The following is a 22,344-nucleotide window of genomic DNA, read 5'->3' on the forward strand; positions in this document are numbered from 1 at the left end:
ATTACCTGGTAACATGATTCTTCAACTCAAAATTATTGCTATACTAAATTATTTAATATTGTTTTTATACAAGTTCCAGTACTTTTTTTATTTTTCTATCAATGTTTGAGGTTTTTTTGGTGGCAGTGGTCAGGTAACTAGAACAGGACATCATCTAAAGCACATCCAAAGATGTCTCCATTTCAGTCACCTGACCCCTGCCACCAATCACAAGCCTCAGCAGTCAGGTGACCCAAGTGCAGAAAGTCTTCTTCTCCTAGCGCAGACCACCAGAGGGGACAGAATTTAAAGCTATCGGGGTTAGAGTGTGATTTTGTATTCTTTTATTACATTTCTCTTTAGGTGAGACATTTTCTTTAAAAGGCACACTAAACCTAAAAACGTCTAATACAAGTAAGCAAGAGCTTCATGTGCCCACAGTTTTTAGAACATGAAAGAAATCCTGGAAACGAAAGAATAGTGGAAATCACAGGAGGTTTATCTCCCGCAGAACGGTACAATTTTTTACATGTAGATTAACTGATTGACTGAAGGGTTGGGGCTTCGCCAAGGAGGGGTGTCCTAACTTTTTCAAAGAAGGATAAGACTGGGGCTACACAGCAACATGTGTGCACAACAGAAATTCTCAAAGAAAGAACAAAGACATCTGTGCAACTTGTCTGCAACTTGCTGTCAAGCGGCTAATTTTGAGCTGTGATGTTGCTATAAAAAAAAAAAATGCAAAAATTGCAGATAAGTTGCAATAGCATGAGACTTGCATTGAAGTTTACAGCAAGTGCCTTCGTGTAAGAACATACAAAAATGGGTGCACGGCCTAAAAAGAGCAAATGAGGAAAAAAAGAAATTCACTAATAATGCGCACAAATAAAAAAAACAACTTTTATTGGTGTACAAGCATAAAAATATATAAAATATCAATGAAACACCCTGAACCGCACAGTCCGATGCGAACATTGGCCAAGGTGACATACCAGAAGGTAGATATAACAGCATAATAATACACCATCTTTTACAAATATTGCTAGCAATGGTACGCAGAATTAGTGTAAGTAATGCATGATGCATAGAGAGGAAACCATATAATATCCCAATAATCCTAAAAGGATAAAGAAATGGTATGCTATATCCCACACAAGTGACACCAAGGCATACTGAGATGAGCTACAGAAAGATTGAAATATACTATAAAAGGTGCAATATGTAAACCTATGTAATAAATATCAAATAAAATAATTAATTGTAATCTCAAATAGCTGCAGCCAAATGTATCCAGTTATCCAACAATAAATAGACACAGGAAAAGCTTATAGCAGGTATATAGAGATGCTTATAAAAGGTTATTATAGCCACACATGAAAAACGCTCAGACTATTCCTAGCCAGAGCTGTAATAGCTAAAGTGCCCCATGCCAACTAAAGTATGCTAAGCAAAAGAAAACATGTCACCCATAATTGGCTTGCATTATTATGCAGTTATATCTACCTTTTGGTATGTGACCTTGGCCCATGTTCGCACCTGACTATGTGCGGTTCAGGTTGCTTCATTGATATATTTTAGATTTTTTTTTTTTTTTTTTATGCTTGAACACAAATAAAAGTTGTTTCTATTTAGGTGTGCGCATCATTAGTGTATTTTTTTTATCACTCGTGTTATAGAAAACGACTTGTCAAAGAGCAATAGAAAATCCTAGACTTTCGGTAACATTTGTGACTGTCCTAGTCACAGGTCACATTTAGAAACCATAAAAAATGATTAGATGCGATGTCACAATGTGACACTGCGATTTAAGTGTCTTGCAACACGTCACTGTATAGCCCCAGCCCAAGTAAAGAAATGCTGGATTGCTTTATTTTGGTGCTTTTTCTATGTTAAGTGTCTAACATTTCTTGCTGTTATTCAATAGGAACATTTCATTCTGTTATACACTACCGTTCAAAAGTTTGGGGTCACCCAGACAATTTTGTGTTTTTCCATGAAAACGCATTACTTCTATTTATCAAATGAGTTGCAAAATGATTAGAAAATATAGTCCAGACATTGACAATGTTAGAAATAATGATTTTTATTAGAAAGAATAATTTTCTCCTTCAAACTTTTCTTTCGTCAAAGAATTCTCCCTTTGCAGCAAAATACAGCATTGCAGACCTTTGGCATTCTAGCTGTTAATTTGCTGAAGTAATCTTGAGAAATTTCCCCCCATGCTTCCTGAAGCCCCTTGCACAAGTTGGATTGGCTTGATGGGCACTTTTTGCGTACCATACGGTCAAGCTGCTCCCACAACAGCTCAATTGGGTTGAGATCTGGTGACTGCGCTGGCCACTCCATTACAGATAGAACACCAGCTGCCTGCTTCTTCCCTAAATAGTTCATGCATAATTTGGAGGTGTGCTTTGGGCCATTGTCCAGTTGTAGAATGAAATTGGCTCCAATCAAGCGCTATCCACAGGGTATGGCATGGAGTTGCAAAATGGAGTGATAGCCTTCCTTATTCAAAATCCAATTTACCTTGTACAAATCTCCCACTTTACTAGCACCAAAGCAACCCCAGAACATCACATTACCTCCACCATGCTTGACAGTTAGCGTCAGGCACTCTTCCAGCATCTTTTCAGTTGTTCTGCGTCTCACAAATGTTCTTCTGTGTGATCCAAACACCTCAAACTTTGATTCGTCATAAAACTTTTTCCAATCTTCCTCTGTCCAATGTCTGTGTTCTTTTGCCCATATTAATCTTTTCCTTTTATTAGCCAGTCTCCGATATGGCTTTTTCTTTGCCACTCTGCCCTGAAGGCCAGCATCCCAGAGTCGCCTCTTCACTGTAGACGTTGACACTGGCGTTTTGCGTGTACTATTTAATGAAGCTGCTAGTTGAGGAGCTGTGAGGCGTCGATTTCTCAAACTAGAGATTCTAATGTACTTGTCTTGTTGCTCAGTTGTGCAGCGGGGCCTCCCACTTCTCTTTCTACTCTGGTTAGAGCCTGTTTGTGCTCTCCTCTATAGGGAATAGTACACACCGTTGTAGGAAATCTTCAGTTTCTTGGCAATTTCTCGCATGGAATAGCCTTCATTTCTAAGAACAAGAATAGACTGTCGCGTTTCACATGAAAGTTCTCTTTTTCTGGCCATTTTGAGAGTTTCATAGAACAAACAAATGTAATGCTCCAGATTCTCAACTAGCTCAAAGGAAGGTCAATTTTATAGCTTCTCAAATCAGCCAAACAGTTTTCAGCTGGGCTAACATACTTGTGCAAGGGTTTTCTAAACATCCATTAGCCTTCTTACACCGTTAACAAACACAATGTACCATTAAAAAACTGGAGTGGTGGTTGTTGGAAATGGGCCTCTATACACCTATGTAGATACTGCAATAAAAACAAGACTTTTGCAGCTAGAATAGTCATTTACCACATTAACAATGTATAGAGTGTATTTCTGATTCATTTAATGTTAGCTTCATTGAAAAAAAATGTGCTTTTCTTTCAAAAATAATGACAATTCTAAATGACCCCAAACTTTTGAACGGTAGTGTATGTTGCGTCAAGTACCATACAAACCGTATGTAGTGTATTCTCAGAAGCGGTAATTTGTGGATATCACCAAGTGCCGCATAAACACACTCCATGCCACTCAGAAGTGAATACTGGCATGACAAGTGGGGATAGAAGTGGGCTATATGTATATACAGACACTGACATACACGGACAAAACTATTATGGTATGTGCACACGGTAAGGAGCCGCTGCGGGTTTGAAGCTGCTTGTTATGCAGCGTCAAACCCTCAGCGTCTAGATGTTACAGCATCTGTCCACTATGAGTCTCTGTGCACCTGGGGATCACCCGCGGAAACTGACATACGGCATGTCTTTCAGATCCGCAGCATGTCAATTTCTCTTGTGGGTCCGAATGCGGGCTTTCCCCATAGACCTAACCTCAATGAGGAAAGTCCGCATGTGAAAAAAAAATAAAATGCCATTTGCACAATGAGCGGAAGCCGCGAGGCTATTCCGCAGCCGGCCTCGGACAGTGAGCACATACCGTAACAGCTAGCTCAGCTGCACAGAGGTCTGTGAGTGGGGAGGGGGTTGAGTGAGGCTGAAATTATGATATTTAGTACGATATTTAGGTTGTTTTACGCAGGCTCAATCACAGTACATCTACTGTAGACAAAGTCCCTCCCGACATCTTAAGGTGTTCTACCCAGATATAAACTCATGCCCAAGGCAGAAACATTAAGGAAACTTTTTTTGGCCTTTGTGATATCCGTGTGCCCAATGGACTGCACGTGGACCACTTATAATCGGAGCTTAAAACATATGGAATAGTTTCACATACAAAAAAAAAAAAAAAAATTACTAATAATAATCATCGCATCATGGGCTAGTCTGGTCTACAGACCAGGCTTGTGCATGTAATTAGTTGGCAGCTCCTGCACCCATCCACTCAATAGATGAGCACATTGAACTGCACATTTTGTATACATGACTGGTCCCATAAGTCTAGCACTTGTCTGAACTTGGTCTAACCACAGGTTGCACTGTTATGTATACAACTATTTTCTCTTGCCAAAGATCTAAACGGTATTCTTCTTTACAGGCGAAATGTACTGGTACTTAGAGATCTCTTTATATAATGGTACATTAAGGGTTAAAAAAAAGCTGAAGTCAGATTTGTTTTCCATAAAATTACTAAAAATAATGGCACAAAAACAATAATGATCTCATAAGCAGTAATAACGGACATGATTAGTATTACTATAAATCGCAATAACCCGTACAATTTAGTCAACAAATTACTTAAATAAGTTCTTTGGATTTAATTGTTTTCTCTGAGCCTCTTACAATTTAGGTAAAAGTACCTTGTCTAACAAATCATTAGTTCTCAGACATACTCGTGTACTGCTTTATATAAAGCTACTAAAATGATTTTAATGATTCGAGGATTAGCTTGTATCATCCACTGATCGTCCCTCAGCTTTACTACCTGTCGTAGAGACAAATTAAAATCCATACAGACATCTCCAGGGAGGGGACATGTCCCCCTCACATTGAACATATGGGGGAGAGAGAAAGAACTAAGACTTCAACCTCCATTGAAGTAGGAGCCCACATTAAACATATGGGATTAATTATAGCTGGGAAGAGAGAAACGAATTAAAAACAGGAGAAGTTGCGCTCTAACACTTCAACCTCCATTAAAGTAGGGACCTCTTGCAGTGACCTAATAATTACAGCAGAGAGATTTGCTGGGAAGAAGTCAACAAGACTGAGATCTGTTTACACACAGGCAAAGAAGTACCTTTCCTCAGGGCTAGACGACTTCTTAGACATTTTGGAGACAGTGGCCAGTGAGGAGTATTGGGGTTTTGCATCAATCCGATATTTAGGGGAGATATGTTCGTCCCTTCACTGTGACGCCAAAAATATTAAGCATTCACTCTCATCACCGTAAGGCCATTCTAACCCCTCCAACTTAATAATGGTCAGATGGATGGTGCTATGCAGGCAATGTTTAATTTGTATAAACAGGTAAAATCGTAACAAGAAACATGATGATAATATCCAAAGCCTGGGACCTCCAGGGGCGAAGATCCAGTAAAGTTGGGGATCTCATGGAATTCTTAAGGACCTAATACACCCCACAACAAGCCCCAATGTGAGCTCATAAAGGAAGGGGTATGTGGGAGTAACATTGAGTTAATAAAAATGAGAGTTCGGGTCTCTGTTTTTTTCATCCTGGAAGATGTAGCTCGCTGTGAGAGTATTCCATTTTCTCAATCGGTGCACTTCCCTTCATAAAGATAAGAGCCATTTCTGGAACATCAGGTTTAGTAATTCTCTTTTGTTACTCCTTTTTATTTTATGTAAATTGTATATAACGTATTGTTTTGTTTCCATTTTGTATCTTTTATATATGTATAATTTTTATTTTTTTTTATTTTTATAAACACTGCCTACTTGTCTTGATTAAATATATAAAATTTAATAGCTCTGTTCTTTGTAAACTGCACCCCTGAAGCCATACGCTATCTGTAATGTCTGTGTCCAATTGGCCCGTATAAACGATTGGTGGCGGCAGCTAGTAGTGGTTCCTTTTTTGCTGTTATTGTGGAGCTGGCAGAGACCGAATCGGGGTATATATCCATCCCTCATAACTCAATTGCATAATTGTCCTGACGATTGGAGGCAGCGGAGTTGCGACCCCTTGACAAACTGCTCATTTTGCCTTTCTACCTAGTTAATTCTTCTGTTTTCTATTAGGTCTGTGACATCATGTGATTAAAAACTGACTAGCTGAATCCTCCTAAGCTCTATGTAGAAACAGGAGGTCAATTTTATCTGCACAAGTCATGTGTCACTGCAAAAGTCTATAGGAGGGGGGAGAAGGGATCAGCTGGGTCAGTGGTTGAAGATAGATAAATGCAGGGACTATAAACTTCCTGTTTCTACATACAGCAGAAAAAAAGATTAATTAACTGGGTAGAAAGTCAAAATTATCAATTGTAAGTACACAGTGCTATATAATATGACTGCAATATTTTAAAGAGGATAAAAACTCTGATGGTATTCCTTTTTAAGGTGTTCCTTCTTGTCAGTTAAAAATTCAAGCCATCAACCCTTGGATATGTTCAGTATTTGCAGTTGAAATATCTGCTGCAAATACTGATGAGTTGGCAGGAAAAATGGAGCCTAAAACATGTGTTTTTTGATGCGTTTGACGCATTTTTTCCCCACTCATTAGTATGAGTGAAATTTTCAACAAAAAGAATTGATATGCTGCAGATTTAAACCCGCCGCAAGTCTGCAAGAAAAACATAAGCAATGGGTGCATGAGACTTCAGGAATCTCATTCACTTTGCTGGTGCTAGGTAATCCTTCAGGTTGTGTGACAAATCTGCGCAGAAAAAACACGACAGGAGGAGAATTGCCCAAGAAAGTCGGAACCGTTAAGAGGGGTACCCTCCAGATCTGAAATCCCCAAATCATGTATTGATACAACGCTCAGCCTGCAGATTATGTTATTGGAACTAAAAAAATGATAAATTCTGGAGCAAGAGTCCCTAGCAAGAGAATAAAGGGTATATTCTGTTTCTTGTGGATGTAGGTATGTCCATGAGTCATGTAAAGAGCAAGTGTGTAGAAGAGAAGGAAGTACCTGTCCTGACCATCTCCTGTCCTCCGAGACTGAAACCACTGGATTGAAATCCATTTTGGGGGAGGGGTGATGTGTTAAGATAGGAGTCTTCTAATATTAGCTACTCTAGTTGACATGTATATTATGGGGGTTAAAGACTCCATAGACAGAGTGGTAATGAGGCGTCCACCATCATCTGCATGAGAGAATGTGACTTAAAGGGGTTTTCCCACAAACAAAAGTTTATTTTAAAAATTGTCTGTGTCTGCCCGTGTACAGAACATACCACATCTCCTGGGCAGGGGAGGAAGCAAAAGAGTATACAGACAGGACAGCAGGGGATTCATTTTCTGAGATAAAATAGTGTTTAAAAACAGGCAGTGAAATGTTTTACCTCACAAAATGAATCCTCTGCGATCCCCTCCTGTAATGTCTGTATTGTCTCTTGCTTCCTCCCCTGCCCAGGAGCTGTGGTATGTTCTGTACACGGGCAGACACAGACAATTTTTAAAATGCCCTTTTGTTCTTGGGAAAACCCCTTTAATGCTGCAAACTTTTATTGTTGATTAGGCTTAGAACCCCGGCTTCATTGCCCACAAACTCACAGCCATGAACCCTGCCTACAAGGGCTGTGGAGTCGGTAAGCCAAACCTCAATTTCCACGACTCCGACTCCCTCATACATGGCTCATGTTTAAGTGATGAATTTACTGTTGCACAGATTCATCTCAGCTAAAAGTCTAGACCCTCAGATCAGGAATAGGACAGACATTTATAGGACATTTCATAACTTTCCCAAATTCTTATGAAAAAATATTCCCCACAAACTGCATTGAACTACTGTACCCAATTTATTATATATTTTAGGAGTTGGAGTCGGCATGTTTTATACCGACTCCACAGCCCTGGTGCCTACACACAATTTGTTCATCCTCTGAAAATCCACGTTTTCCAGATGTGTTTCTTTCAATAGAGCCATGTCTGGTTTAAGATGGTTTAAATGAGAATCACTATGTGCTTGTAGTGCAACCCCCTTAACATTCTAAGTTAATATATGCAAAAACGGCTCCCGGTTGATGGACAAGCTCAAATTTGGAATAGAATATAAGCTCAAGTTTTGCACCAACAGAGGGGTGCAAATAAATAGTAATAAAGTCCAGGAGATTGAGATCATTAGAAGCTTCCATCTTGGACAAACATAACACTATATAGTTAATTAACAAGGGAGTGACCTTAAAACTATGGCCAACCACAACATTTACTTATTCTGAATTTGCATTTTTGACATCACTGTTTTTCTGTCCATGTCCCAGAATTATCCCTCCCCCGCCTTATGCAAGACGGTAGAAAAAATATAAATTTGTGATAAAATAAGGCAGTCCCTCTTAAAAGGGAACCTTACAGCTGACTGTAAAAAACATAGTTTAATAGCAGCCGGGAATCTAGCAGCACAGACTAGTCAGACAGGCGGGTCCCCAGCGGCATCTCCCAGCCAACTGCCAGGTCTACCTGTAAGCAAGTATAGGGAGAGACCTGTTACGCAGCATATATAAACATATATGGCTGAAATCACACAGCCACTGTCTGATACATGCTACTCGGGGATCGTGCAGCATGTACCAGTTGACAGGTTCCATTTAAGGCACCACTCAAGCATTTTTTTTTTTTATTTCAGCACTGGAGTGGTGTCATTAACCTAAGTTTCCTGACCAATTGTTATACTTACCAGTCACTGTCTTCAGCTGTTCCAGTGCCGATCCAGTCCCAATCCACCATCTTGTGACCACAACTTCTCACATACCGCAAGTCAGAAGTAACGGTCACAAGCTCTCAATGCAAGTCTATGAGAGCCTCGTTTAATAGCAGTACGACAATTTAGTAAAGAAAGTTGAAAATAATAAAATTTGGTTGATCAAAGGAGCATCTCTGCTCCGGTGACTGTGGACCTGAGGAAGACGAGTAACAGCTGATTTTATTATTTTTAACAGGGGCGCAACAATTTAGTTAAAAAAAAGTTGAAAGCAGAAAATTTGTTGAAGGTTATCAATGAAGCACAGGCTGTTTGCAACACTCGAGTTATGGCAGCTACTTTGAAGACAGTTAATCAATCCTATAAGGGCAACTTTAAATACAACCACAAGCACCTGTAACTCCACTAAAAGCCTCCATGTATTGTGAAAGCCTGGATTTATTCTACTGTAAACCCCGCCACCTTTGAACTCATTCTAAACTTCGGGGTTTTTTTTGTCTTTTCTTTTTTTGAGGAGGGGAGGAAGAGATAATCATTGGGTGCTACCACCTCTCTAAAGCCATAACTCAGACAGTGGTGTAGTGCCAATGGTAAGAATTATAGTAATGGGACTACAGTGTTTAACATTAATATATAATTCTTCGTTTTCTGAGACTTTTGCATTTTTTTAATTATCTATCCATGTGTGGGAATAAACTGTATTCTGGATTGCATAAGCAGCCAGAGCAGTGGCAAACCACGGAAGGCAAAGCATGTGTACCGTCAAAGTTACAAGAGTCGGATTGCAAGTTCTACGTGGATCGGGCCAATAACATGGTGACAATAAGCTTCTTAGGAGTCCTACTGATTAGCCTATAAGTAATCAGCAGTAAAGAGAGAACATGACAGCAAGTGTTCAATTCCAAAGCAGTCAAAACAAATGTCTATTTAAATACATGAACTTGCTAAACTACCTAGAAAAAAAGCCCTCTACGTAGTTACTTTCTGCTGCAGCTTGTAAGAGGGATTTCCATCATCTATTAGTTTAGAATTCCCTGAAAATACGTCACCCTATACTAAGGGCTAATTCACGACTGCATACAGCCTTACTTGTAACTGTATGTAAGGCTGTATTTACTCGTCAGTTTCTACATCTGTGAAAAACAGACTGCTTTTTCTTTAGAGTGTCTATATTATTATTCTTTTTTTTTTTTTAAAACTGACTCTTAGAAATGGATCAGTTAAAAAATGGATGCCCATAGACTTTAATGGCAGAGTGTGATCCACAAAACAGATGAGAGTAGGACAAGCTCTGAGTCTCATGGACCGGAGATATGGATCTGTTTTTAAGGGCGCAGTCAGACGGCTGTATAACATGGACGACAATCGCTTTGTAGTGCATGAACTGGCTGACAGCTCTCCTGACCAGAGTGTGACAGCCGCATAGAAATACATGCTGTCACGCTTGCGTCAGGAGAGCCGCCAGCCAGTCGGAGGATTGTGATGCGATCATCCGTGTTATACAGACGTTTGAGTGCGCCCTCAAACTGATGTGTGTGTGATCAATGAATGAAACTGTATGTCCATTTTTTTAACAAAAACAGAAAAAAACAGATCACACACTGGCGTGTACAAGTGATGTGTGAGTGTAGCCTTATGGTCCATGTTATGGACGCAATTCCAGAATTAACCACATATCTCCTGACCTCAACTAACAGCCTAATCAGAATATGTGATGCTATTCGTTCGATCAGTATATTGACACTATATGGCCAGGAGTTGCACTTACTTACTTACTTGTCTGGGTAGGTGATAAATCCATGATCACTAGGGATTCCAATGCTGGGATCCTCACAAGTCATGGAAAGGGAGGTCTTAAAGTACCATGTGGGAATGGAGAGATGAGGTGCATGCATGACTGACACTCCAATCACAGTCCATAGGACTGACAGATAGTCGAGCCCTCTCTCGCTCAGTACCACAAAGTGAATAGTGCAGGGGGTCACACAGGGAACTCCATTACCATGATGAGAGAGCTCCAACAAAATACTTATTTTATAAATGAAATATTTAACCCTTGACCAATAACCTTAGAGCTATACAGTAATCATAATGGCTTATAAAATTCTCTAGTGTCTCGGTTCTACTGATACAGACAATACAATTCTCTTTGTGCCTTCATATAAAAGTGAATCTTGGCCATCTCACCTGATAAGCTCTCGGTGAACACGGTTAGTGTCTGTCCTCCCACATTCTGTAATTGAAAAGGATGTTCCCTGGGAGCAGTAACAAAACTTGCAGCTGGTTTTCCTCCAATATCCTGTATACTAGCGAGCTCTTCATTTAGAGTAAATGAGACCTGCAAGAAAATAGCTCAATTCAGTATGTCTTCAAGTTCTATTAATGATTTATTCAAGGCTTTCCAATCTTTTCTACTGGGACCTCATCAGACCGATCAAGATAATGCCTGGGCATCACCAGACAGAGACCAAGATAATGCCTAGGCATCACAAAACAGAGACCAAGACAATGCCTGGGCATCACCAGACAGAAACCAAGATAATGCCTAGGCATCACAAAACAGAGACCAAGACAATGCCTGGGCATCACCAGACAGAGACCAAGACAATGCCTGGGCATCACCAGACAGAGACCAAGACAATGCTGGGCATCACCAGACAGAGACCAAGACAATGCCTGGGCATCACCAGACAGAGACCAAGATAATGCCTGGGCATCACCAGACAGAGACCAAGACAATGCCTGGGCATCACCAGACAGAGACCAAGACAATGCTGGGCATCACCAGACAGAGACCAAGATAATGCCTGGGCATCACCAGACAGAGACCAAGATAATGCCTGGGCATCACCAGACAGAGACCAAGACAATGCTGGGCATCACCAGACAGAGACCAAGATAATGCCTGGGCATCACCAGACAGAGACCAAGATAATGCCTAGGCATCACAAAACAGAGACCAAGACAATGCCTGGGCATCACCAGACAGAGACCAAGACAATGCCTGGGCATCACCAGACAGAGACCAAGACAATGCCTGGGCATCACCAGACAGAGACCAAGACAATGCCTGGGCATCACCAGACAGAGACCAAGACAATGCCTGGGCATCACCAGACAGAGACCAAGACAATGCCTGGGCATCACCAGACAGAGACCAAGACAATGCCTGGGCATCACCAGACAGAGACCAAGACAATGCCTGGGCATCACCAGACAGAACAAGATGAGATACATCACTATATGTAATGGAGGTCCATGCTCTGCTGCATAATGTCTCGGTTTTCCTTTTTGGCCTCGTGAAGGCAGCATAACATTAAGTTAAATACAGAATGAGAGTTATTTTGCTAAGTTGAAGATTGCAGTCATTGAAAGGATTGTGCAGAATATTAATCACTTCTTTGAACTAAGCCCCAACACCTAGGGGCGAAAAGCTCAGTGTTATACAGGGGTGATCGCGGGAGCCATAAATTAGGAACATTGAGAACTACACCGCGTGAGCACATCATGGGCTCTTTAAGCTCATCATTCACATAAGACAGCTGGAGTTCAAGTATTTTCCCCATGAATCTCTATATCTGGATCAAATCAACAAGTAGTTCTACTGCCAGAAACGCAACCGGCCAGATTCTTAATTTTCCATTCGTGCAGCCCCTTTACTGCCATGAACACTTTGTTGTTGATGAACTTGGCACAATTATACATTTATTTACGCGGGTCGCTTCAGTCTTATTAAATGTAAGTGTGCCGTATAGCTCAACGATATAAATAGAAAGCTTACCTCAGTCTTTCCTTGATTTCTGCAGGAAAAACAAACAAACATTAAAATGTTACATAAATCTTCTAATTCTGAAGATCATACAGGAGGAAATCACTGGTAAATTCATTGGCAATTTATCAGAATAAAACTAACATTTTTTAAAAAGCTTATAAGCAACTTTTTAGACTCAAAGTTGCTTTAAAAAATTGGTCCATGATACATGTCTACATACGCAAACATGAGATCAATGTGCAGGCCGAGCAGGTCATGACAAAATCACGGCTGTTATTATTAATAAAATAAGTAATATCCCACTACTACACTTCTGCTCCAGTTTCAATACTTTTCAGTGGAATCTGTACCTCTAGCTGAGTCCAGACAGACTGTGACCACTGAAACCAATCACTGGCCACACTGAGGACTAAAGTGTCACCGCTGCAGTGGTCACAGGTCCATCTGGACTGAGCGGAAAATACAGATATGAGTGAGGAAAAACATGGCTGTCTAATTTTACATTTCATTCATATATCCAAAACAAACAGCAAAAGAACCTCAAAAAGGGAAAATGTCATTGTGACCAGGACCATCAGGAACCACTGCCACAATATAAAATACGTTCTTAACCGGTCACAGTTGCGTGAAGCCCACAACAGCATTCAATTAGCAATGCAGTCATAGAAGAAATTGCAGCATTACACATTGAGCTGACCATGTTATACATCAGTGTGCTGGGATCTCCAGAATGAGACACGCAATGTATATACAAAAGTCTACGCACCCCTGCTAAAATGCCAGGGTTTTGGAATATAAAAAAAATATATATATATCATACCAAGATAAATCATATATAAATTTTTCAACTTTTAATGTCACCCATAATCTGTACAAATCCATTGAGAAACAAGCTGAAATCATTTTAAGGGGGAAAATAAAAATAACAAAACTAAAATAATGTGGTTGCATAAGTGTGAACACGAACATCATCTTATAATTTTTGATGTGGTTATAGTAGGATTTTCCTGACATTTTACAGTAAATGCCATAGTCTGTAAATAGCTTACAACACAGCCAAGGGATCTCATCGTTGAAAGTTATCCATCAAGAGAAGATTAGAAAAAATATTTCCAAGGCATTATATATACAGTGGAACACTGTGAAGAAGACAATTAAAAAGTGGCTTAAATTTTGCACAAAAGTGACATTACGTAGAACTGGATGTCCTAAAAAAATGATGAATAGACAAGAATAAAAGTGGTTAGGGGGCTGCAAAAAGGCCTACAGCAATGCTAAAGCAGCTGCAAGAATTTCTGGCAAGTACTGGTTGTGTACTGCATTTGATAAAAAAATCTCCCGTATTCGGTCATCTGTATGGCCTATAAAGTAGGGTGGCAAGAAGGAAGCTTTTTCTTACAAAGAAAAACATCCAAACCTATATCAAGTCTGACGAAAGCCTGTGGGAGAACATGTTATTGTCTGATGAGACCAAGGTTGAACTTTTTGAATATCATTACAAAAGGTATGTTTGGTGCAATGCGAACACAGTGCATCGTCAAAAGAACACCATAACCACAGTGAAGCATGGTAAAGGCAGTATTATGCTTTGGGGCTGTTTTTTGGCAGCTGGAACTGGAGCTTTAGACAAGGCTGAGGGAATTATAAATAATTGCAAAAAAAAAAACATCAGGCCTCTGCTAAAAAGTTGAAGATGAATTTCACCTTACAGCATGGCAACGGTCATATTCCGCCAAAACAACAAAAGAATGGCTTTAGCAAAAGAGGATCAAAGTTTTGGAATGGCCCCAACAGAGCCTAGACCTGAATCCAATTGAAAATATGTTGGTTGCCCTGAACAGGGAGCTGTACACAATAAATGCCTTCACAATCTGACAAGTAAGATTGGGCAAAGATTGCTAATTCTAGATGTGCCATGCTGATAGCATTCTGTCTTTTGGGTAGGAGTCTATCAGAAATTCAAAGAGTACTTCAACAAAGTAGTAGCTTAATGAATATTTATGCAACAACATTATTTATTTACTTTTTTTTCTTATTTACACCACAAAGATTTCAGTTTATTTTTCAGTTGATCTGTACAGATTATAGGCAACATTAAAAAGGTGGAAAGAGTTCAGAAAGGATTCTTGATTTTCTTTTACATGACCAAAACCTGGAGTTCATCACCTCCAAAATGCATTTTAAATGGGCTATCCACTGCTGTAGAGACTTAGCCCTTATAAAAGCCATACTAGCACTGTACCCATTATAGGTACAGTGCCTGAAAATAATGACTTTTAATTGGTATGCAAATGAGGAGTCTCCTCTATAAAGCCGCACGCTACACTTTCAACTGTATTAGTTGTAGGGGTTTGGTACTCACTCAGCTGCGGTTCAGGTAGGAACAGGAAACGTTTTCATAAAAATGTTCAGGCAGGTTTATTCGGACTTCATAAACCGCTTAGCAAAGACAAACAAGAGACAGCCTTTTCCAGCACAAAGGGAAAACACAAAGCAAAATGTCCATGCAATGGTGCGGGTTCGCCCGCTACAGGTCAGTGTCCAGTACTCATGGCGTTAGCACAGACCAACACACTGGAGATCCACACGTCTCCAGACACAGACACCAAATGAGACACTTGGCCTCCATTTTATTTACAACAAACCACCCCCTGGGGTGGGGACATGTGAGCAGCCACTCCCACCCATCTCTTATGACTGCTCATAAAAACCGGCCCTGATACACCCCATTAACCCTCTCAGCACTATACGTGCTGGAGCATACTTTTCCGGTTTCACATCACCGAAGCTACCAACCTTGGTCATACATATCTCCCGTTAAGGCCATCTTACATAGTGTAGAGAGCTGTATTAGCAGAAAGAAGACAGGGATGAGAACGCATCCAACCAGCAGCATTCAGACAGTGCCTGCTCTGGGAAGCGAGCACTGTCAGAGGTGGGGGGGGGGGCACCCAATATGCAAATGAGGAGGCATAACTGTGCATCAAAACTTTTGGCCACACCAAGGGTGCACGAATTAAAAGTTATTATTTCAGCCATTGTAGCAGTAGCAAGTACAGTACATGGTTTTTATAGGGGCCAAGTCCCCTACAACAAAGAATAGCCTATTCAAAATGCATTCTGAATAGGCCATTCTTTAGACTGAAAATCCCTTATTCAGAATAGGAAAATTGTGATTCTTTAGCTTACTGACTGACTGCCAAGTTCATGCTTATTTGAGACTCAGAAAAAAATTATTTTTTTACAATAACTAAGCAGATTTATTGTCAAAGTGTGGCAAGGATAACAAAATCATACATCATTACTGACTACTGATTTAGGGTCAACGCTTGATGTCACCGAAGACCATCAACCAGAAAAACATTAGCTTACTTGACAATTCGCAGCTTTCCAACTTCGCCCCTTCCTGAGGCTTTCGCCCACTGCTGAGCCAAGTACTTTGGAAGCTGCAAAAAGAACAAGTATCCATTAAATCTCAGCACTTCACATGAATATAATGAAAGAAGTCACTTCTGTAAATAACACATCTGTCGACGGAAACAAATAAGATGGCGCTGATTAGCAATGCGAATACCCCAAGGTCTGTTCTATCAAAACGCAAACAGGCTAAAAATACTGGATTTAGTCGGTGCGGATCGGCCTTGTTCGGCTGAAAGATGTCTATTGTATTTGAATATCAAAAGAAACATTTGCAGAAGAAATGAGAAAACATCAAAGCATGTGAATGTTTATCTGCTCAAGGCCAGTATTCAGTTTGTGACAAGCATCTGGCAAGGCGTGTGCCAAGAGAAATCTTACTGTTCTGTACCATCAAACGTAAATGACAGCATCTGTTGGTCAACCAAATGCAGCCAAATTTTTTTTTTGCTCCCCAAAACATCTCTCCGAAATAAATATAAGACTATTCTGAAGATCATTCGTTGCTCTCTGCTTTTACATATAAAGTAAATTGGACAGGGACAACGTATTAAATGGCCACTGTACTTTCAGACAGTTCAATCTCATTTACTAGATAAAGCAATTTTCAGTATATTATTGTCTTACACCAAAGGCCACTAGGTGTCTCCTTTTGGAGCTTGTTGGCCACCAACCATTGTCAAGTGTAATCCGCTTCTGGCATTGTCAAGTGTAATCCGCTTCTGGCAGCAGAGACAACAAGTCAGATTAATGAAAGAGGGGAGTTCATCTTTGTCTTTCCTGTCTGTCAAACTTCATATAGGCCTAACAGTAAAATGGGCTTTCATCTGGGGCAATCCACTGGATAAGAGCAAGAGCAATGTGGAGGAAAGTGAGAAAAAGGCAGTTCCAGCACCAATACTACAAGCAGAATGCTGGTGAAGAGAAGCAGCTTCCTAAGAATGGATGTCAATTTATAGAGCTTAAAGTGAATCTGTTATATTGTACATGTAGTCCAATCTGTGGATGTCAGAGGAGAAGCTGAGCAGAATGATATTAAGGTTTGATGGAAAATATTCAGTTTAAGTTATATTTTATTCATTGGCATCCCTGGTGTTTGTATGTATAGGAGTCCAGTGGACCGTCATATTCAGTGACTGAGTAGGACCGCCCACTGGACTCATGCGCACATACATCAGAGATTTCAATGAAATTCCGCAGCATAAACGCTTGAAAAACGCTACGTGGGCACGCAGCCTTCTAGTATTTTTTGAAGGGAAAAGTATTATTAAGGCTGTGTGTCCACGTAGCGTTTTTCAAGCATTTATGCTGCGGTTGTGAAACGCTAGGTAATCCGCACCCCATGGTCCCCAAGGGGATTCCGCATGTTCTATGCACATGCTGCGGATTTTTCCGCAGCGTTTATGCTGCGTACAAAAATCCACAGCATGTTCATTAATTTTGCGGAAGCGCAGCGGAACTCCGACCATTGACTTGCATTGAGACGCATAGAATGCGCGTCTGTACATTTGTACAAGCGGATTCTATGCGTCTCTATGTGCGGATGGTACCCAGTTCTGGAGGAGAGGAGACTCTCCTCCAGACCTGGGTACCATTGTACCTGTAAAAAAAGAATAAAATAAAAAATAAAGTTTATACTCACCTTTCCGAAGGCTCTCTCTGCATGCCGGCAGCGCTGAAGGACCTTCGGTGACGTCAGTCATGTGACCGCAGGCCCTTCACCGCTCTGTCTCGTGATATGCCGGCAGCCAGGAACCAGCGAGGAAGCAGCGCTGCAGCACATGCCGGGACATCGGGGGTGAGTATAGCTTTATTTTTTTATTTTTACGGTCACACTATATAAATCCATGCTGTTTGCATGGATTTATATAGTGTGACCTAGTTAGCATCATTTGGAAAGTGCTTGACATCGCCTGGAAAGCGCTTGTCAATCTGCATGCGGAAACGCATGTGGATAAGCATGTGAATCCGCATGTATTCTGCAGGAAAAACGCATGCACAATCTGCATGCGTTTTTTCTGCCAGGGAGATGCAGAAATGCTGCAGAAATTTTCTGCTTCATTTCCGCATCGTGGGCACATAGCCTAAATCTGATCAGCTCCTCCTGCTCTATAAGATACTGCCTGAAGATCACATACTATTTTTCAACATGATAGGTTCTCTTAAAGGTTACGTTCACACACTCAGTCTTTGGTCAGTATTTTCCATCAGTATTTGTAGCCAAAACCAGGAGTGGAACAATAAAAGGAAAAGTATAATAGAAACACGTCACCACTTCTGTATTTATCACCCACTCCTGGTTTTGGCTTACAAATACTCCACGTGGCCTAAAAATCAGGAGAGTTCCTAAACATATTAGGTTAGGGTAGACTCAATTTGTGGGGGTTGAGGGCAGCAATATGCTTGTCTCTTCTTTTTTTTTTAAAACAGGTATGCATTCACATAAAACAGAACCTGTATACCACTGTTTCCCAAACTCCAGTCCTCACGGACCCCACAGGTCATGTTTTCAGGATTCCACAGACTCTGGAGTATTTCTCCCATTCCAAGTGATTCCAAACACATTGTGGAGGAGGAGGACAGTTCATAGTTTCAGGTGAAGCAGCCATCCAGCTACTGCGTGTGGGGGAAGCCCCAAAGAAGAATCGTACAATTCTTCTCAAGTAAAATAGGTCACCGCCAGAGGCGACGGGTAGCAGCTCACGCCGCTCTCCCAATTTAGAATACATGAATGCTCAGCTAAACAGAGCATACATGATTCAGCCGACAGATGTTTAGAGTGTATGGCCAGCTTAAAAAGGCTTTGCCGAGTTTGAAAAGACTTGGCTAAGAATGGGAAAGGTTATAAAATAAAGATATAGCCATTATTTTCCTTTGCTGGATCAGTGGTCCCCAGTCAGTCTTTCACAAATTACGTGCATAGATGATTCACATTACCACTGCAGCAAGTCAATGGCCTCTGGGGGACATTGCCACCTATGGCACATGGTCACCAAGGCCAATAACTTCAGCATCGGTGGAATGAAGAGTGGATAGGACACAGGTTATCCCTGCATGTGTCACAGCTGTTTTAACAGATGTGACACATGCAGCCGCGGCGGCTGTTACTGAAATGCCGAGCACACCGAAACTACTCGGCGAGTACCCGAGCGTGCTCGTTTAAAGGGTTAAACTAGCACGCTAGCTCATCCCTAATCATGAACATATGCACGATTGCAATGGAGCCCATGTGTGGAGAGGGTCAGAGGCTGAGCTCTCTCTACACCTGGCTGATGCCAGCTATATTACATTGCGGGTATGTGTGTCTTAACAGCAATGGACAGAGCTGAGCTCTGATCACTGCTGTTAACCATGTACATGCCGCTGTTAGTTACTGACAACCTTTAATTGGCATGATTGCCGGTGCTCATACGCACCACTCACATCATTGTGCGACACCGATGGCTTACTATCTCTGTCATCTTGGTGGTCCTGTGAAGCTCAGCCTCGGGCTGAACTTCATAGGAGAACTTGATTTTCACTTTATACTGCAATACTGGAGTATAAGTGATCAAACGATAGCAGGTTCAAGTCCCCAAAAGGGACTAAAAATGATCAAAAAGGGACTGTAAGTGATCAAAAAGTCACATATACCCCTAATTGGTATTAATAAGACAGTCTGCATAAAACAAGCTCTTCAACAGCTTTATCAATGCATTAAAAAAAAAAAAAAAAAAAAAAATGGGTCCCAGAAAATGGAGACAAAACATTTTTTGTAAAATTGAAAATCCCTAAACCACTTAATTTAAAAAAAAAATCTATACAAGTTTTCTTACTGACCTAGAGAATTGTGAAATTGCATTTTTTTCACGATTTAATTGTAATTGGAATTTGTTAACATTTTTCAGTACATTACATGGCAAAATGAATGGCTCCATTCAAAAATACAACTCCTACTGCCAAAAAACAAGCTCTCATACAGCTATGTCGACAGAAAAATAAAAAAGGTACGGCTCTTGGAAGAAAGAAAACAATTAAAGCGCAAAAATGAAATCGCACAATTTGCAGGATTTTACAAACCAAATTAATTTATATGTTCATGTAGCTCTTTCAAAGACAAGTCCAGCAATAACTTTACATGGCCAGTCCGTTCCTCAGTTATTGATAAATCAGTGTTTCAATTCATATGCAAATTAGCCCTATTCCCCGCCCAGCGCTGCCTCCTTCTGCTTAACTGACGGCTTCTATGTAGCAAAGGAGCCGTCAGTCAAGCAGAAGGAGGAGGGGCTAAGCTAAGAATAGAGCTGGAGTGACAGAGGCTTCAGATCTAGGAAACAGATCTTCAGGCACATTTGCATATCTATTTAAATACTGATTTCTCAGTAACGGAGGAACGGACTGGCCATGTAAAGATATTGCTGGACTTGTCCTTGAAGGAACTATATACACACATAAATACACTGCTCACTTAAACAACAGAATATAACTCCAAGTAAATCACACTTCTGTGAAATCAAACTGTCCACTTAGGAAGCAACACTGATTGACAATCAATTTCACATGCTGTTGTGCAAATGGAATAGACAATAGATGGAAATTATTGGCAATTATCAAGACACCCTCAATAAAGGAGTGGTTCTGCAGGTGGGGACCACAGAGCACATCTCAGTACCAATGCTTTTTGGCTGATGTTTTGGTCACTTCTGAATGTTGGTTGTGCTTTCACACTCGTGGTAGCATGAGACGGACTCTACAAACCACAGAAGTTGCTCAGGTAGTGCAGCTCATCCAGGATGGCACATCAATGCGAGCTGTGGCAAGAAGGTTTGCTGTGTCTGTCAGCATAGTGTCCAGAGGCTGGAGGCGCTACCAGGAGACAGGACAGTACACCAGGAGACATGGAGGGGGCTGTAGGAGGGCAACAACCCAGCAGCAGGACCGCTACGTCCGCCTTTGTGCAAGGAGGAGCAGGAGGAGCACTGCCAGAGCCCTGCAAAATGACTTCCAGCAGGCCACAAATGTGCATGTGTCTGCACAAAAGGTTAGAAATCGACTCCATGAGGGAGGTATGAGGGCCCGACATCCACAGATGGGGGTTGTGCTCACAGCCCAACACCGTGCAGGACGCTTGGCATTTGCCACAGAACATCAGGATTGGCAAAGTCGCCACTGGCGCCCTGTGCTTTTCACAGATGAAAGAAGGTTCACACTGAGCACGTGACAGACGTGAGAGTCTGGAGACGTCGTGGAGAGCGATCTGCTGCCTGCAACATCCTTCAGCATGACCGGTTTGGCAGTGGGTAAGTAATGGTGCGGGGTGGCATTTCTTTGGAGGCCGTACAGCCCTCCATGTGCTCGCCAGAGGTAGCCCGACTGCCATTAGGTACCGAGATGAGATCCTCAGACCCCTTGTGAGACCATATGCTGGTGCGGTTGGCCCTTGGTTCCTCCTAATGCAGGACAATGCCAGACCTCATGTGGCTGGAGTATGTCAGCAGTTCCTGCAAGATGAAGGCATTGAAGCTATGGACAGGCCCGTCCGTTCCCCAGACCTGAATCCGATTGAGCACATCTGGGACATCATGTCTCGCTCCATCCACCAACGTCACGTTGCACCACAGACTGTCCAGGAGTTCGCGGATGCTTTAGTCCAGGTCTGGGAGGAGATCCCACAGGAGACCATCCGCAACCTCATCAGGAGCATGCCCAGGCGTTGTAGGGAGGTCATACAGGCACGCAGAGGCCACACACAATACGGAGACTCATTTTGACTTGTTTTAAGGACATTACATCAAAGTTGGATCAGCCTGTAGTGTGTTTTTCCACTTTAATTTTGGGGGTGACTTCAAATCCAGGCCTCCATTGGTTAATAAATTTGATATCCATTGATGATTTTTGTGTGATTTTGTTGCCCGCACATTCAACTTTGTACAGAACAAAGTATTCAATGAGAATATTTCATTCATTCAGATCTAGGAAGTGTTATTTGAGTGTTCCCTTTATTTTTTTGAGCAGTGTAATTTTTGGGTGGAATCCTGCTAACAGATTCCCTTAAGAGGTAAAACATCTTCATTAATTACTCAAGGTCCATTCACAGACCTGTCAGCAAAACCTGATAATTGTATTTGGTTTTCAGAAAGAATGGGTAGTGTGTTGGATTTCTATAGTAAGTGAAGAAGTTGTACTCTGGGTACCTTCACATTCATAGTCCCCCCGACAACCAATTCACAATCTAGTGATCAATCTTTTTACACAACTCCAATTTATATGTAGCTGATACGTCACAAATTTGCAGC

General features: G+C 41.2%; 1 protein-coding gene across 1 annotated transcript in view; it reads right to left on the reverse strand.

The window, feature by feature from the left end:
* The window catches only part of GTF2F2 (general transcription factor IIF subunit 2), a 201,510-nt gene that overhangs the window by 173,576 nt on the left and 5,590 nt on the right, over positions 1–22,344 (reverse strand). The window contains exons 2-4 of the mRNA XM_073663879.1: positions 16,025–16,098; positions 12,662–12,680; positions 11,068–11,218 (exon numbers count right to left, since the gene is read on the reverse strand). Of these exons, the coding sequence (XP_073519980.1) occupies positions 11,068–11,218; positions 12,662–12,680; positions 16,025–16,098 (244 nt within the window). The remainder of the gene's footprint in view (positions 1–11,067; positions 11,219–12,661; positions 12,681–16,024; positions 16,099–22,344) is intronic.

Source organism: Phyllobates terribilis, unplaced genomic scaffold, assembly GCF_046119375.1.
Source record: "Phyllobates terribilis strain yellow unplaced genomic scaffold, ASM4611937v1 Scaffold_2__4_contigs__length_985480577, whole genome shotgun sequence".
Classification (NCBI taxonomy): domain Eukaryota; kingdom Metazoa; phylum Chordata; class Amphibia; order Anura; family Dendrobatidae; genus Phyllobates; species Phyllobates terribilis.